We start from the raw sequence: 17,987 nt of genomic DNA, 5'->3' as shown, positions 1-17,987 counted from the left end.
AGTGACCCAAGTCGGGAATCGAACCTGAGACCCTGATACTGTGAAGCAACCGTGTTAACCACTGTGCTACCCTTCCACCTATCAGCCTCTGGCTCTCCCATGCAGCACAATGCTTGTAGCAAGTTCCTGATTTTGACTTTGGTATTGGAGAGAAAAACACCTTGGCATATTACCCCAGCTACAAATCTTGTTATTGTGATTATGAATTTCAAAATGAATTGTTTCATTTTTTCCACTTAAAACTCTGCATAGTTGTAAAAGTAAGCTTTGAGGATTATTGGTTACTAAACCTCAACTGACAGAATCTTGGGAGCAGATTGCTTAACTACATTCTGCGACTGTAATATGCAAAAGTTTGAAGAGGGGTGAGGTGAATGATAAAGTTGTTTGAAATTTGTTGAGGAGTAACCTAAGCTTGCGGTGGACAACCAGAACAGGATAGCATCTCTTGAATTGTATAAAGTACATGTTTTAATTTATTTTGACAACACACTTGTGCTTTGCACGACAAATCATTCCACTTGGAATAATAGACAGTGCATATGGTAAGATTATTTGAGGATGTGGCTTTTCAGTGCAGTTATTATTGCCACCTGGTGGTAGAACATGCAATAGCAGAAACAGTGATCATTATTGTTTTCAGTCTCCATAATTAGCTATGAAGTACTTTACAAATAGGTGAAAACATTCAGTAAAATGGGCATACAAAACAGGTAATTTGCCAAATAAGCAAGCCTATTATACACCATAATCAACTTGAGGGGAAAATGCCTGGAATTTCTTCTGGGTTTCGTCCAATGTTGGCGGAAAGTGAGAGCAGGTCTTGGGAGGAACAGCATAAACAGTGGTTTGCACTGTTTTATTTTCTGTTGCTGTAATGATGGGTGATTGAGAGAATATTTGCAAAAAGATGTATGCTGAAGTTTCAATTATTCTAAAATCGAGAGCTTCTCTAATTGGAATATTCCAATCTCTTTCAATGTGCTAGCTTTCCCGTGACATTGTTCATGGGTAGTCCAGAACTTTGTGCTTGTTTCCTGATTTGTATCCCTTGAAAGAAAGCTGCATCTTTCTTTCGTAAATAGCTGAAAATTCTATAAGTGTGCTTGATAGTGGTTTTCAAGGTTTTAAGTAGTTCAAGGAAAGAAACTAGTTATTCAAGTTGCCCAAATGTAGTCATGTGAGACAACAATCCTGAACTGAAATTATCTTCCTTTTTTTCCCAAGCCTCAGTGGGGTGCGATGGTCTCCTGCAATGAATCTAACATCTTAAGTGCTTTTTGAGTCGTAAAATTATACACTTGCTTTTGTATTGAGGTTGAGGTGCATTCAAAATTGCTTAGCATTTGTACAAAAGTGGCAGTAGAAATGTAGTTTTGCATCCAAATAGTGCATAAATTGTTCCTATTGCTTGCTGTTTTTCATTTTGCTTTTCCTCTGGGCATCCTATTGTTCTTAAATTTTGGATTTTACGTTGTCTGTTCCGTTCTACTTACTACAAACCCTTATTTGCCCTTTGTTTGTTTTGTTTTGTTGTATTTCGTTTTTGATTTTTGACTTGATTTCTTTTATCTTCACTTTCAAGCAAACCATCAAAAATGCTGATCTCATCACTGAGTGGCAAAAAGTATAGTGACGAGTGTGGAGTAGTTCCTGTCTGAGGAAATAGCTCATGCATAATGGCTCTAATGATAAGCAAAATGGAAATCTGAAGTCTTTCTTGCAAACTATTTTTTAAGATAGTGAACGGCACTTTTATGTTGTTTTCTCACGAACATGAAATTTGAGCAATCAGCGCAGATAACAAAACCGTTTACACTTTCACAGAAATGTTGAACATAAAACTTTGAAATCTGTTATGTTAAATCTTTCTTGCTGTCCGGGGGTCTCCCTCTTTTCTCCTTAACTGGCTTTGGTACAGAGAGCATTGAGTGATGTTGTACTCCTTTACCTGATGTGTACTCCCCAGTCTCTTCCCAAGACCCCCTCTCTCTCACCATTACGTGCTCTCCCCTCTGCCTGTTGTTGTCCTGCTTCATACCCCTTCAGTCTATATATCCTATCTCTCCCCACCCCTATTCCAACACAGCTGGATCTGGGAAAATGGCTCATTGTGGTATAAATAGACTGTAGTGTGATAAGTGCTGTTAAAAACGAAAGAGGAAGTTATTGACCACTGAGATGGGTGAGGGAATAGGACACGTAATATGGGATGAGGCCCATTCAACATGATCGGAACCTGGGAGTGGTAAGAGGGTGGACGTGTGATGCAGTGCTAACAGCAGACAAGGGAGGGTGGAAACTATGGCGTGCAGGAGAAGTGAATATTTGAGGTCAACAGGTACAAGCTGAAGAATGAAAATTGCTGATTGTGATTGGTTGCTGGACTTGGTTTGAACATGTTTTCAGTTAAAGTCGAGCCACTTTGTGGAAAAATAAGTGCAGTTTCCACGAAAAAAAGTAAACCATCTGGATTGGATTGGATTATTGTCACGTGTACCGAGGTACAGTGAAAAGTATTTTTCTGCAAGCAGCTCAACAGATCATTCAGTACATGGAAGAAAAGGGAATTAAACAAAATTCAAGAAAATACATGAGAATACATAATAGGGCAACACAAGATATACAATGTAACTACATAAGCATTGGCATCGGTTGAAGCATACAGGGTGTAGTGTTAATGAGGTCAGTCAATACGAGGGTCATTTAGGAGTCTGGTGACAGTGGGGAAGAAGCTGTTTTTGAGTCTGTTCGTGTGTGTTCTCAGACTTCTGTATCTCCTGCCCAATGGAAGGAGTTGGAAAAGTGAGTAAGCCAGGTGGGAGGGATCCTTGTTTATGCTGCCCGCTTTCCCCCGGCAGCAGGAGGTGTAGATGGAGTCCATGGATGGGAGGCAGGTTCGTGTGATGGACTGGGCGGTATTCGCGACTCTCTGAAGTTACTTGCGGTCCTGGGCCGAGCAGTTGCCATACCAGGCTGTGATGCAGTCTGATAGGATGTTTTCTATAGTGCATCTGTAAAAGTTGGTAAGGGTTAATGTGGACATGCCGAATTTCCTTAGTTTCCTGAGGAAGTATAGGCGCTGTTGTGCTTTCTTGGTGATAGCGTCGACGTGAGTGTATCAGGACAGATTTTTGGTGATGTGCACCCCTAGGAATTTGAAACTGCTAACCATCTCCACGTCGGCCCCGTTGATGCTGACAGGGGTGTGTACAGTATTTTGCTTCCTGAAGTCGATGACCAGCTCTTTAGTTTTGCTGGCATTGAGGGAGAGATTTTTCTCGCTGTACCACTCCACTAGGTTCTCTATCTCCCTCCTATATTCGGACTCGTCGTTATTCGAGATCCGGCCCGCTATGGTCGTATCATCAGCAAACTTGTAGATGGAGTTGGAACCAAGTTTTGCCACTCAGTCATGTGTGTACAGGGAGTAGAGTAGGGGGCTAAGTACGCAGCCTTGCGGGGCACCGGTATTGAGGACTATTGTGGAGGAGGAGTTGGTGTTCATTCTTACTGATTTGTGGTCTGTTGGTCAGAAAGTCAAGGATCCAGTTGCAGAGTGGAGAGCCAAGTCCTAGATTTTGGAGCTTTGATATGAGCTTGGCTGGGATTATGGTGTTGAAGGCAGAGCTGTAGTCAATAAATAGGAGTCTGATGTAGGAGTCCTTGTTTTCGAGATGCTCTAGGGATGAGTGTAGGGCCAGGGAAATGGCGTCTGATGTGGACCGGTTGCGACGGTATGCGAATTGAAGTGGGTCAAGGTGTTCCGGGAGTATGGAGATGATGTGCTTCATGATCAGCCTCTCAAAGCACTTCATTACAACTGACGTCAGGGCCACCGGGCGGTAGTCATTGAGGCATGTTGCCTGGCATCTGCCATAAATGTTGAATTGACAAGCTGCGGGCAGCGTTATGTTTCTGACCTGTAACTTTTACAGGTTACTTAGTGGCTGCCTCAAACCCAACTGGCCTGATTACTCTTTTTACCCGTACGAGCTTGGCACCCATTCACCATGTCCGCCCGCCACCTACTCACTGCTCACCACAACTGATGACCTCCCCTCCTCCTGCTCGCTGCTTCTACCTCTGACTTTCTTATTCCTTCTTGCAGTCCCACTTCCGAGGAAAGCAGTGAGGGGGCCATGAAAGGGCGGTGAAAGGAAGGGGGAGGGGGGGGGGGGTGGGAGAAGAGAGGAATTGAGGGTGTTGGGAGGGCAGCAAGAAGAATGGAGTGTGGTAATTGTGAGAGGAGGCCACTGGAAAGGTGGTGAGGATTTGGAGGGAGAAAGAGGGGTAGCGAGGAGGGAGAAAGGGATTCATAGATGCTGTGATCAAAGCAATAGTATGGTTTTACTGGCTATGTGCAATTACAGTGTCCGCCCTTGGCACATGCACCTATTTGCGCTATAATGAAAGTAGAACTAACACTATTCAGAAGTTCCGTTACTTAAAAATCGCACTAAAACAAAAATACACTAATAGGGCTTACTTTAGAGAGGGATAAGCCTCATATAGTGAGAGAAATATCCTGAAATCCACCCCAATTTTTATTAAACAATAAGGATACAAACTGGGATGAATTTCAGGATTTGACTGAAATTAAGATTCAATCACATTTGGTCACTTAGCCTTAAAATAGGCAATGAAGGAACCTTTTATAATCTTGCCTTCTAGTTAAGTAAATATTTCGAGCAACTAGTCTGAGCTTCTTCTCCTGCGTGGGCTGCTTTATGTTAGTAGATGTATGCTAACTTAAATAACTAATGCATGAAATGTTAATACATTATTTGTAAATTTTTGTTCCATGTTAGATCAATGTCCTTCAGTCGAAGAGAAGATCTGAGATTTTAAAATCGGTAAGCCTTTGTCCTCTTAAAAGTCATTTGACTGGTCTTTATTTTTTTTCTTGAGCCTGTTGAGCCTGTTTAGATGACCTCACTGGATGTCATTTTTGTTTTTAATGCGATTGTAGCCATAATAAATTTATGTTCAGTAAAGTTTTTTTCTATTGAATTGACATGGTTGCTGTCAAAGTCTTGACAGTGTTTTTAAAAAAAATTGTTTTTGAAGTTGATCTCTTGACCTGTTAAAGGAGTCATGTTCAAAATTGATGTAAGCGATAGTTCTTGCACAAAATGGTCTAATGTCGGCAGCGACATTTTAATCATTTATGCCAGCTATTTTGTGAAATAACAGTGCCCTCAATTTTTTAATCTTTGTTTAAATATACTTTCAATAAAGTCATAATATTGAAATTGTTATGAAAACTGAAACGGTTTATAAAAGTTGGATCGTATGGAATAGTCAGACTTCTCTGTGCAATATGATATCGCAAGGCATTCTAAAACGTTACTACCAGATTACTTTAAATCTGCCTTCACTGTTCCATGTGTTGTCACAATAACATTGTTGATTTGGATCAGGTGAGGTCATTATTTTGATTTAACCTTTCCATCTTTGACAAATCATGTTATAATGTGATCCTCCAATTTTATAAATCCTGCCATGTCACTGATCCAGGTCTCCACACTTGGGGGCCTTGCATCTTTCCACTGCATCAAGATCCTCCGCCGGGCTACTAGGGACGCAAAGGCCAAAACACCGGCCTCTTTCGCCTCCTGCACTCCCGGCTCCACCGCAACTCCAAAAATCGCGAGTCCCCAACTTGGTTTGACCCTGGATCCAACCACCCTCGACACCGTCCCCGCCACCCCCTTCCAGAATTCTTCCAGTGCTGGGCAGCCCAGAGCATATGGGCATGATTCGCTGGACTCCCCGAACACCTGACGCACCTGTCTTCACCCCCAAAGAACCTGCTCATCCGAGTCACAGACATATGGGCCTGATGCAGCACCTTAAATTGGATGAGACTAAGCCTCGCACAGGAAGAGGAAGAGTTGACTCTCTCCAAGGCATCCGCCCAAGTCCCATCCTCTACCTGCTCCCCTAGTTCCCTCTCCCATTTAGCCTTCAGCTCCTCCACTGACGCATCCTCCACCTCCTGCATTACCGTATAAATGTCAGACACCTTCCCCGCTCCGACCCACACCCCCGAAAGCACTCTGTCCATCGCCCCCCCGCGAGGGCAGCAAAGGAAATTCCTCCACCTATCGCCTAGCAAACACCTTTACCTGCAAGTATCTGAACATGTTCCCTTGGGGGAGCCCAAATTTATCTTCCAGTTCCCCCAGGCCCGCAAACCTGCTGCCAATAAACAGGTCCCTCAATTTACTGATGCCCACCCTGTACCACCCCCTAAATCCCCCATCAGTGTTCCCTGGGATGAACCGATGATTTCCACCTAATAGGGCCTCCATCGAGCCCCCTGTTTCCCCCCATGCCGTCTCCACTGTCCCCAGATTCTTAGGGTCGCCGCCACCACCGGGCTCGTGGTATACCTCTTAGGAGAGAGCGGCAACGGCGCCGTTACCAAGGCACCCAGGCTCATACCTCTACAAGACACCATCTCCATTCTTTTCCACACCGACCCCCTCCCCTCCATCACCCATTTACGCACCATTGACACATCGGCTGCCCAGTAGTACCCCAAAAGGATCCCTCGCTCCAGGAAAACCCTCTTCACTCTCAGAGTCCCACGTGCCCACACAAAGCTCAAAATACTGCTAGTCACGCTCCTAAAGAAGGCCCTGGGGATGAAGGTGGGCAGGCACTGAACGAGGAACAAGAACCTCGGCAGCACCGTCATTTTGACAGACTGCACCCTCCCCGCCAACGACAATGGCAGCATGTCCCACCTCTTGAACTCCTCCTCCATCTGATCCACAAGCCTGGTGAAATTACGCTTGTGAAGAGTCCCCCACTCCCTGGCCACCTGCACCCCCAGGTACCTAAAACTCTCCCCTGCCCTCTTAAGCGGGAGCCGACCAATTCCCCCCTCCTGGTCCCCAGGGTGCACCACAAACACCTCACTCTTGCCTAGATTTAGTTTATAGCCTGAAAAGGTCCCAAACTCAGCTAGCAGCTCCATCACCCCCGGAATCCCTCCCACCGGGTCCGCCACATACAGTAGCAGGTCATCGGCATACAACGACACCCTATGTTCCTCCCCACCCCGCACCAAACCCCTCCACCTTCCTGAATCCCTCAACGCCATCGCCAACGGTTCGATTGCCAATGCAAACAACAAGGGGGACAGGGGGCAACCCTGCCTGGTCCCTCGATAAAGCCGGAAGTACTCCGACCTCCTCCCATTCGTGGCCACACACGCCATCGGGGCCTCATACAGCAGCCTCACCCATCTAATAAACCCTTCACCAAATCCAAACCTCCCCAGCACCTCCCATAAGTACCCCCACTCCACTCTATCGAAGGCCTTCTCCGCATCCAGCGCCACCACTATCTCAGCCTCCCCCTCAATCGCCGGCATCATGATGACATTCAACAACCTCCGCACATTCGCGTTCAGCTGCCTTCCCTTAACAAAACCTGTCTGGTCCTCGTGTACCACCCCTGGCACACAGTCCTCTATCCTGGTGGCCAGGATCTTTGCCAGCACCTTGGCATCCACATTAAGGAGAGATATGGGCCTGCATGAACCACACTGCTGGGGGTCCTTGTCCCTCTTTAAGATTAAAGAAATAAGCGCCCGCAACATCGTCGGGGGCAAAGTCCCCCCTTCCCACGCCTCATTAAGTGTCCGCACCAGCAGGGGCCCCACTAGGTCCACAAACTTTTTATAAAACTCCACCGGGAACCCATCCGGCCCTGGCGCCTTCCCTGACTGCATCTGTCTGATTCCCTTAACCAGCTCCTCCAGCTCAATCGGCGCCCCCAACCCCTCCACCTTTTCCTCTTGCACCTTCGGGAAAGATAGCCCGTTGAGAAAACCCTCCATTCCCCTCCTCTCCACCGTTGGCTCCGACCGGTACAGTTCCCCGTAAAAGTCCTTGAAGACCTCATTCACCTCTACCCCCTTCCGCACCACATTCCCACTCTTATCTCTCACTCCAGCAATTTCCCTAGTCGCATCCCGCTTGCGGAGCTGATGAGCCAGCATCCTACTCGCCTTTTCACCATGTTCATACACTGCCCCATGTGCCTTCCTCCACTGTGCCTCCGCCTTTCTAGTGGTCAACAAGTCAAATTTAGCCTGTAGGCTGCGCCTCTCCCCCAACATTCCCTCCTCTGGTGCCTCCGCGTACCTCCTATCCACCTCCAGGATCTTCCTCCCGCCTCTGGATCCGGGACACGTCCCAGCATACGCCTCATAAAGCCCGCATCATCCCAATTTGGGGCATACACACTAACAAGTACCACCGTCTCTCCCTGTAGCCTGCCCCTTACCATAACAAACCAACCCCCCTTATCCGCCACCACCTCAGATGCCTCAAACGACACATTTTTCCCCACCAGAATCGCCACTCCCCGGTTCTTCACATCCAACCCGGAGTGGAAAACCTGCCCCACCCACACCTTTTTCAGACGGACCTGGTCCGCCACCTTCAGGTGGGTCTCCTGAAGCATTGCCACATCTATCTGCCTTTAGCCCCCTCAGATGAGCAAGTACCCTAGACCGCTTCACCGGCCCATTCAGTCCTCTCTAATTCCAGGTGATCAACCGGATCAGAGGGCGTCCCACCTCCCTCCCCCGTCGACTAGCCATAGCCCGTCGACTGCCCGCCCCAGGCCAGCACCCCCCGCCCGACCCAGTCCCCACAGCGACAACACCTCACCTCTGTCCCCCCGGCCCACACCAGCTCCTTCCTGACCCTGCCAGCAGCAACCCGGTCTTCCCCTTTCACCCCCTCCCCCCAGGCTAGGAACCCTCCTAGCCGCGACCCGTCCTCCACTGTACTTCCGTGAGTCAGCTAACTTCTGCTGACCCTGGAAACTCCCGCCAAAACCCGACCCCTCCCAAAATGGGATTGTTCCCCCACCCTGTCACTCCTCAAGGCACTGCTTCAGCGTCGGGAGGAACCAGTTAAGGCCCCCCCCCCCCAAATCATCATCATCATCATCTCCACCCCCCAGCCCCGCAACGAGGGAAACCAGAGGAAAGCTCGCGCTTTCGCACTGCCCCACCACACCCTTCTGACGCAGCTCCCAAATACCAGCCCCACTCCATACCCCCAACCCTATACAGAATACAACAAACCCCCCCCCCCCCCGCAAAATACAAAACTCAAACAATGCCCCCCAACAGAAAAACAGAACAACACCCCCATAAATAACCATATCAAAATTACAAAAGTACAGAAAAAACACACCAACAGCAGAAACCGGCAATAAAGCATTACAACCAACTCCGCAACCCCGAACCCCTAGTTCGAGTCCAGCTTCTCCGTCCGCACAAAGGCCCACGCCTCCTCCGGGGAATCAAAATAATAATGCTGCTCCAAATAAGTTACCCACAAGCGCGCAGGCTGAAACATTCCAAACTTTATTTTCTTCTTATAGAGCACCTCCTTCGTCCGATTAAACCTGGACCACCGCTTAGCCACCTCCGCACTCCAATCCTGGTAGATCCGTACTACCCCATTCTCCCAATTGCTGCTCTTCACCCTCTTGGCCCAGCGCTGCACACACTCTCGATCACTGAACCGGTGGAACCTCACCAGCACCTCACGCGGGGGTTCATTCTCCTTAGGCCTCCTGGCCAGTACTCTGTGTGCTCCCTCCAGCTCCAGGGGCAGATGAAAAGATCCAGCCCCCACTAGCGAGTTCAGCATCATGGCCACGTAGGTTGTCAGATCCGACCCCTCCAGCCCCTCCACAAGGCCCAAGATCCTCAAATTCTTCCGCCTCCTGCGGAGATCAAGCACCTCGAAGTGTTCCTGCCACTTCTTATGGAGTGCCTCATGCCCCTCCACCTTACTCACGAGGACCACGGCCGCCTCCTCTCATTCAGCGGCCTGCTCCTGCAGCGCCTGAATGTCAGCACCCTGGGTCGTCTGAATCTCCGAAAGCTTTTTATTCATTTCCTGCAGAGAGCTCAGCACCTCAGCCTTAAAATCTTCAAAACAGAGCAGGAGAGCAGCTTGCTGCTCCTGCTCCCACAGCTTCCACTCCTCTGGTGCTCCGCCGGCTGCCATTTTGGAATCCTTCCCCCGTTTTTTCTGGGGAACTGCTTCTGTTTTTTCCCGCTTTCCACTCCGAGTTCGAGGCATTAAATGTGGAGAAAGTTGATCACGACACCTTCTCCCACTGGGAGACGTCGAAAAAATTCCGTTTTGGGCTCTAAAAAGAGCCGAAAAGTCCGTTTGAATCGGGAGCTCCCAAATGTGCGGCTTCCTACGTCATCGCCGCCACCGGAAGTCTCCTATAATGTGAACCCTGAGCTCCTTCACCAGCCTTCCAATCATTTGTTGACCTTTCTTTTCTCCTTTCCAATTATACCTTGGAATCTTCACAATGAAATGAAATGAAAATCGCTTATTATCACAAGTAGGCTTCAAATGAAGTTACTGTGAAAAGCCCCTAGTCGCCACATTCTGGCGCCTGTTCGGGGAGGCTGGTACGGGAATTGAACCGTGCTGCTGGCCTGCCTTGGTCTGTTTTCAAAGCCAGCGATTTAGCCCTGTGTTAAACAGCTCCTTGGATCACCAATCCCATCTTTGTCCAGGTTTTCCTCCAGAATATCCACTCACTTTCAAACACAGCGTTGGGGATTACTAGATTGACATCATAGCACTCACAAAAGCTTTACATTTTAGTGTAGCCTTCCTGACTGCCTGTACTTCCTGACCTATATAAGCAAGAGCAGGCCACTTGGCTGATCGGATTGTAACCTCAACTCCAGCCTCCTGCCTACCCCGGTAACCTTTCCATTTCCAGCCCTGCTGCTATCCATATATTGGCAAATCCCTAATTTGCAAATTGTGTCATCCATCGGTTCGATCATGTTCAAAGGCTGGTCTCCTGTCCTCCACCCATAAACTTTAGCTCATCAAAACTTACGCGACCTGCTATTTAATCAACTTCAAGAATCCTTTACCTCTTCTTGCTGACTTGAGTTTCCTTCTGGTCTCCTGATACCTTCAATTTAAAATTCCCAGCCTGGTTGTGCTGGTTTGTAGCCGTTATATTAATACAAATTGTTAATGGTCTTTTCTTCAACCTATCAAAGGTGTGGCACATAAAGTATCCTGGAGATTACCATTAATTATTTTTTAATCTAGCGCCATACTCCTTAAATTCCCTCTGCAAGATTTTGGATGTTGTTCGATGGTTCCAACATGAACCATGACGTTATGCTGCTTTGTTTCCATTTCTATAAGTTTTTCCGCCCCTCCTGTGACATTCTTTGCCCTGGGATTTGAATTCAAAATTCACAAATGCATAAAATGTATCCATTTCCCTGTCTATAGAATCTGCAGCTGTCATCTTTGTCTACTTTCTTACCATGCTGCCTGCTACATACTTGCCTAATACATTAGATTTTGTATTTGGTGGTGAAGCAATGGGGCTCTCCGATTACCTTGAGGAGAGCTCTTCACAAAGATTTGGTGATCTCTGTGCTGTGGATATCCCCTTGGTGATAGTTTAAACCAGGTGTCCACGAGCTCTGATATCAGCAAGCAGAATTAACAGCCCGTCACACTGAAGTATTCTCACAGGCAGGAACCCAGGAAGTTAAAAACCCTGATGATTTTCACTTCTTTTAAATTTTAAGGTAATGAAATGAATGGTTATTGGAGTTACATAGAAGCTAACAATATAAACAAACTTCAAAAGAAATTGAAGTGTGGAAATGTTTAACGAATGGAGAAATTTAACATTCTACAAATATAAACTTAGCTCTTCAGTGCCAGTGAAGGTGTTCAGCTGTAATTATGAACTTAGCATAGTATTGAAATTCCGTTTGCACCTCATTCAACCGGATGTAAAATGTCTTTTGGAGATTTTATAGTGAGACTAACTGTGTGAAAGTAGAAATTTCTTCAATTCACTGCTTATACTCTGGGGACCTCATCAGCACACCCCCTGGAAAAGCATAAAATTATTGACAGCAACTTCACTTTACACATGTGCAGACACGATATTGTTGTCCGTTTCGTTGGTGAAATCAAGCCCTGATGGTTTTGCCATCATTACCCTGGGCATATGCATTTAATGCATACCAGGTCAAAATAGATCTTTTAGAAGAACAGACCTTCACCTGAGTGCTTGTCAAAGTATATCTGAAATATTTATTACTGGATGGTACTAGTAACTTGAGATCCTTGCAACCCGAGTCCTGTATCCCATTGTTGGTTTGGCACACATTCATCCACATCCCTCTTTGGGCATAAGGACAGTATACAATCATTCTATTAACTGATTCTTGGGGCAATAAAGTACCAGAAACCCCTTATGTTCTTGCTGATTCTGCTAAATGTGGCTAGTTTCTCATTGAAGCACGGGAACTTTGTTATCAGTGATTCAATTTTCTGTCACTTAGTACAGCTATATTGCCCTTGGGTACATTGTGAACCTGTATCAGCCCATATTTTGCACTCCACACATTTGGAGGGTTACTTGTTCTGCGATATCTCTGTCTAAATTAAACATTGTAGATTGTGAGAGCCGAACGTTCCACTAACATCAAACTCTTATTTTATCTGAGCAATAATTGTGAAAAAGGGTGTCCAACTGAACCTCATTGCTCAGCTCTCCCTGAGGCTAAACCCTGCACACTTCTGCCCTTTTATTATAATGAGACCCTGAGTTTGAGATTAATACTTGCTCTTTATTCACAAACCTCTGGCTTCATCCGACTTGACTTCCTTTGTGTACTTGATTTCTAGATTGCAATGTTTGTCTCCTCCAAAGTGACTTGAGCTTCGTGTTATGTGGCCATATCCGATTGTGTTTTGCTGCTATGTGCTTAAATAAAGAACTGAAGAGATGTTGGACATGTCAAGATCACAAGCAGTGACATTCAAGCAGCTGTGCTGCAGCCCATCATGTGTTCAATACACAAACATACAGCTGGGTTTCCTGAAAAGAAAATCCTGCCGGGCTGTTTTAATATTACCACATGCAAACTGTTTCATTTGAAGGTTGCTGCATGAAATTACACCCTACTGTGGTAGGCACACGATGCATATTAAACATTTAAATATCTGTAAGGTGCTTTTCCGTGAGCATTGGTCAGTGTGTAACAGGGTATGAGAAAACAATGGTCGGGATTTTCTGCTGCTATTGTGACCGGACCCACTGCGGAAAATTCAGAGGAGCAGCCAAACGTCCATTGACTTCGGTATGACTGGATGATTCCAGCACTGGGCAGGGCTGGAAAATCCAGCCCATTTTGTCATACTCTCTTCAACCACTCCAAGTGCAGTTTGTTCATTGCGCTTTGATTGAATTCTGAAGATACTTTTCAAATTTAAGACCAGTGTCTTTGAGTGGCATGGACCATATTGATAAATGGGTCACTTTCTAACGGGCACTTTTGATTATTGGCAGGATGCCCTGAAATGAAAGCAAAGTATCTTTCTTTCCTTTCCTTGTGGCAGTGCAGGAATGCTGGGACTTGGTTGTTGTTCCATTAAATGCAAAAACGTTAACGATCGCTTACCCAAAATGTGACACATCAATGTAAAAAGAAATAAAAATGGCTGTCTCTGCATTGAATCTCCTTTTCCCTAAACTTACAAGCTTCCTGTAGCTGGCAAATTGTCAAAAGATCTGAATAATTTGGTTATGAACCTCCGTGAAATAAGAATTGGATGTTTTAATGTGCAAAGTTCCAGACCCATCTACAACCATTGTGGCAAAACGCGTTAAGTGAACTCTTAAGTTATTAAAATAAGCGTTTAAAACCAAGCATCAACATGGATGAAAAATGTGAAAGTATACACTTTTGCTCAAGCGTACTCTTGGAATGGAGATGATGCTTTGTAAAGAATTTAAAAAAAATGTAATTTGGCATTTTTTAAGGTGTTCTTTTGTTCTATTTTTGTTACCATCTGCATACAGAGGTACCAGTAATATTGTAAATTTTTTCTAGGATGTGAAAGAACAGTTACTTAATGCTCCATATGTGACCTATTTGTGATCAGATCCAGGATGCAGAGACCAGAAATGTACTCTGCTGCAACTTTGTCCCCCTCTCCTCGTGCAAATCAAAGGGTAATGAGGGAAACCAGATTTAGCTCCCATTTTTTATGCTGTTCCAACATGGACTACCAGGTCTGCCCATCTCCTTTCTGGTGGCGTAATGACCAAACATAAAGCCAGGACCATTATGAGAGTGGCATTCTTTGTGTGAGCACACTGCTTTAAAATTGATGCTACAGTTACCAAGCTCTTCACATTTATAGTCCCTTCACGAGGGAAAGATTGGTGTGTTTTTCTTGGTTATTGTCAAAATATTAGGTAGTGGTCTTAAATTTGCCATTAATTTTGATTAAAGATATATAAAACTGCAACTTGTGCCCATTTGATCTTCATTGTAGGCTATAGATTGTACAATTTATTTCAATTTTTTTTTGATAGGTGAAGTAAAAACAAGTTGGTAATTAAATTTTTGTTTCTTCATTTGACTTCTAGATGTTGTCCTTTATGTTTGCCCATCTTACATTCTTTCATCAAGGATATGACCTCTTTATGGAACTGGAGCCTTACATGATGGAATTGGGAGCACAGGTAAGACTTCAAAACCAGTGCAATAAATGTTGGAATTTTAAAAATATAATTTCTTGCACAGTGGTAGGAAATGTGTGCAACAGACTATCTGGGGCAGTGGAAACACAGAACTTTACCAAAGAAGGTGAAATAGTTTGACAGTAGGGTATTGGAAGTAAAGGAGAATAAGAAGTTTGATTTTTAGGACTGACCCAGTGGATGCTAATTTGCAGTTCTTTAGAAAACTTTAATTCTAAAAGTTTGGGGGAAAAGAAGTTAAGTAAGTCTGTTTTGGTTTGCTGAAAAAATAGCATCCAGTTTTCTGCAAGTAAAGTTCCTATAACATTTGATTTTGAAACGAAATAATTTGAAATTTGGAAATGTTCGCATTTTCGTTTTGACAGCCAGTTTGAGATGCAGAGCTGCAATCCTGGGATTCCATGTGTTTAGTTTGTGCTGAATTACCTGGATAGTTGTCCGTATTTAATTGAAAGTTTAAGTTACTTTTTTATCAGAGGCATTGATATGTTTACTATTTTTGAATAGTTAACTGCTTGTTTTTATATGATGCATTTAATGTGAAAAATGTGCTGCGCAGGTTATGTAAGGAAAGCCTGTACCAAGCTAGGAGCTTAAGAAAGGACACTGAAGTCTCCAGGGATTAAATTTGAGGAGGAGAAGATGGGAATATTTCTGCTGCAAAAGGTTACCTCTAATGGCCTGAACCATGGAACAACCAATCTTCTCCAATGGTGACACAGTGGTTATCACAGCACCAGAGACCCGGTTCGATGCCAACCTTGGACAACTGTTTGTGTGGTCTCTCTGTGTCTGCAGTCCAAAAATGTGCAGGTTAGGTGCATTGGCCTTACTAAATTGCCCCTCAAGGGCCCAAAAGGTTAGATAGGGTTGTGGAGATAGTGTGGGGGAGTGAGCCCAGGTAGTGTGTTGTTTCAGAGGGTCGGTGCAGACTCATGGGCTGAATGGCTGGCCTCCTGCACTATATAGATTCTCCAACAGTTTTAGTCAAAAACAAAATGGCGAACAATTTATGTCAACGATGATATTTTGCAGAATAGTTTCTGAATAAAAACAATAGCTACGTTTTGCCACCTACATTGAGCAACAAAACTCAACATTCAAGTTTTATTTAGTTAAGAGTTAACTTCAGGAACATTCGAAAACCTAGTTTAAACCATCATTAATACCCGTTTAAGTGTATTTCTATTCAACAAGCAAATGCTTGTTGACTGCAATCAATTTGAATACAGCCTGTCTATCCTTCATTGAATTACAAATTAGCCTCAGGTTTTCACGATTATTTAACTCTTCAGCCTCAACTGGATGTGGGTAGGTTATTAGATGGATGTTATTTGTTCAGATTATAGCTTTGTAAATATATCAATATTTTGTGAAAACTAATAGCAAAAATAACTGTCAGCATAACTTCATTATAATAAAGTTAGTCATTGTTAATATGGCAGAATCATGAAAAATTATAAATCCGTTTCCTTTTCTGTAGCTATCGAGAAATTTGGGAATGTTAACATTTCCTGAAACGTTTGAAAATATTAAAATGTCTGTATTTTTCTGCAGTATCCAGTCATTCTCATGGATTTTCACTGACTTATTTTTACAATGAGTACTGTAATTCCCTTGTAATAGTGAGTAAAGGAAACAGAAATCTTTTTACATTGAATGGTGTCATGTGACTGTTTCATTCAGCATTGATGTCTGTGCTTGTAAATAAATACTGGATTGTAGTCGATTAACTTCAGTGGTGTTTATGCATTTTGCAGTGTGACTCATAGATGCTCTTGCTGCATGTCAGACTGGGACTAAAAAGTTGAAGAACAAGTATGTTCTGTCAACTGTGAATAGTATTTGAAGCTATAAATAATCAATTTGGCTGTAAGTGCTATAAGGGCCTTCTTATTCGGCATAACTTTTACGTTGGGAATGCATAGTGGATTATGTCCAAATAGTATAAGTGGGGCGGTAGAGAGGGCTATAAAATAAATATTGGGGGCAAGGGAAGATGAATTAAATTGCTACCACATCATGGTGTAGGGTAGTGTTTTTCAAACTTTTTTTTCCCGGGACCCACTTTTGGCAACCGGCCAACCTTTGCGATACCCGCCAGCCGACCTTTGCGACACAGGTCAACCGACATTCGTGACACGCCGTGCTCACTTACCCTTTAATGCAAAAGGGGGGCCTTCTTTGTCCTCTCGATCTCACTTGAATCCAATAGAAAGGAGCAGAGGGCAATACGCATACCAGATGTAGACTTCAACCAGTTCCTTTGTGCCGACTTCATCTTTATGAAAACTCAAAACCCAACCTCGCACATGTAGGTCGTCGTGAGGGGCAATAGCAGCAAAATGTGTTTTTTACTCAGCACTGGATTCTGTTGTGAGATCATGTCCAGTAGGGAAGCTGCCTATATGAGTCTCTGGCTGTTGCTTACTTTTAAGAAAACCATTGATCTTAGCTGTTCACTTGCTTTGCTTACCTGCAACTGAAAATTCAAAGCAACTTTGTTCCCTGCTTTGGCACCAAAAGTTTGTTCCTGGACGGCGTTTCACGTCAATTCTACATGCCGGATGTGTGACCTGCTCTCTGCTGCAGCTTTTGGCCAGAAGATTCCACACAGCCTAATGTATCTTCCATTTAAAATGCGGCAGTGGCCATAATTCTCTATGTAAAAGCTGGTAGGGGCTGTGGGCGCTTCTCCCGCAATCGGGATGACCACGGGAACAGCAGGATCAATAGCTCTGCGACTCCCCCGACACCTGCAGCTCGCGATCCTGTCTTTGAGAAAATCTGGTGAAAGGGGTAGCATATTAGCATGGATGGAGGATTGGCTAGTTAATAGGAAGCAGAGAGTAGGCATAAATAGGTCTTTCTTGGGTTGCCAAGATTTGACAAATGGAGTTACCACAGGGATCAGTATTTACAAATGTACGGTTGCTCAATTTACAGATGACACAAAGATGGGAAGTTGTGAAGAGGACATAAGAGTACAAAGAGACATCGATACGTTAAATGAGTTAAATTTGGCAGATGGAGTATACTGTGGGGGAAATCTGAACTTGTCCACTTTGCCAGGTAGAATAGAAAACTATTATTTAAGTGGAGCGAGGTTGCAGAACTGAGGTACAGAGGATCTGCGTGCCCTGGTACATGAATCAGGAAAAGTTAGTATGCAGGTGCTGCAAGTTATTAGGAAGGCAAATGGAATGTTTTATGCAGGCAAAATGGGATATGAAAAGAAGGAATGTTTTGCTACAGTTGTATAGGGTGTTGATGGAACCACATCTAGAGTACAATGTTGTCTCCTTATTTAAGAAAAATATAAATGTGTTATATGCATTTCAGGGAAGGTTCACTTGACTGTTTCCTGGGATTGGGGA

General features: G+C 44.6%; 1 protein-coding gene across 7 annotated transcripts in view; it reads left to right on the top strand.

Moving 5' to 3' along the window:
• Nucleotides 1-17,987, top strand: part of LOC119976607 (arf-GAP with coiled-coil, ANK repeat and PH domain-containing protein 2-like) — a 174,338-nt gene that overhangs the window by 84,407 nt on the left and 71,944 nt on the right. For all 7 annotated transcript variants that reach the window (XR_005462949.1, XR_005462948.1, XM_038817221.1 and 4 more), the window contains exons 7-8: nucleotides 4,812-4,856; nucleotides 14,497-14,592. Coding sequence is in view for 5 of the 7 variants with exons in the window: in XM_038817221.1 (XP_038673149.1) it covers nucleotides 4,812-4,856; nucleotides 14,497-14,592 (141 nt within the window). In the remaining 2 variants the exon portion in view is untranslated. The remainder of the gene's footprint in view (nucleotides 1-4,811; nucleotides 4,857-14,496; nucleotides 14,593-17,987) is intronic.

This window comes from Scyliorhinus canicula, chromosome 13 (assembly GCF_902713615.1).
Source record: "Scyliorhinus canicula chromosome 13, sScyCan1.1, whole genome shotgun sequence".
Classification (NCBI taxonomy): domain Eukaryota; kingdom Metazoa; phylum Chordata; class Chondrichthyes; order Carcharhiniformes; family Scyliorhinidae; genus Scyliorhinus; species Scyliorhinus canicula.
The sequence above is the reverse complement of the archived record's forward strand: the minus strand, read 5'-3'. Positions and strand labels throughout refer to the sequence as shown.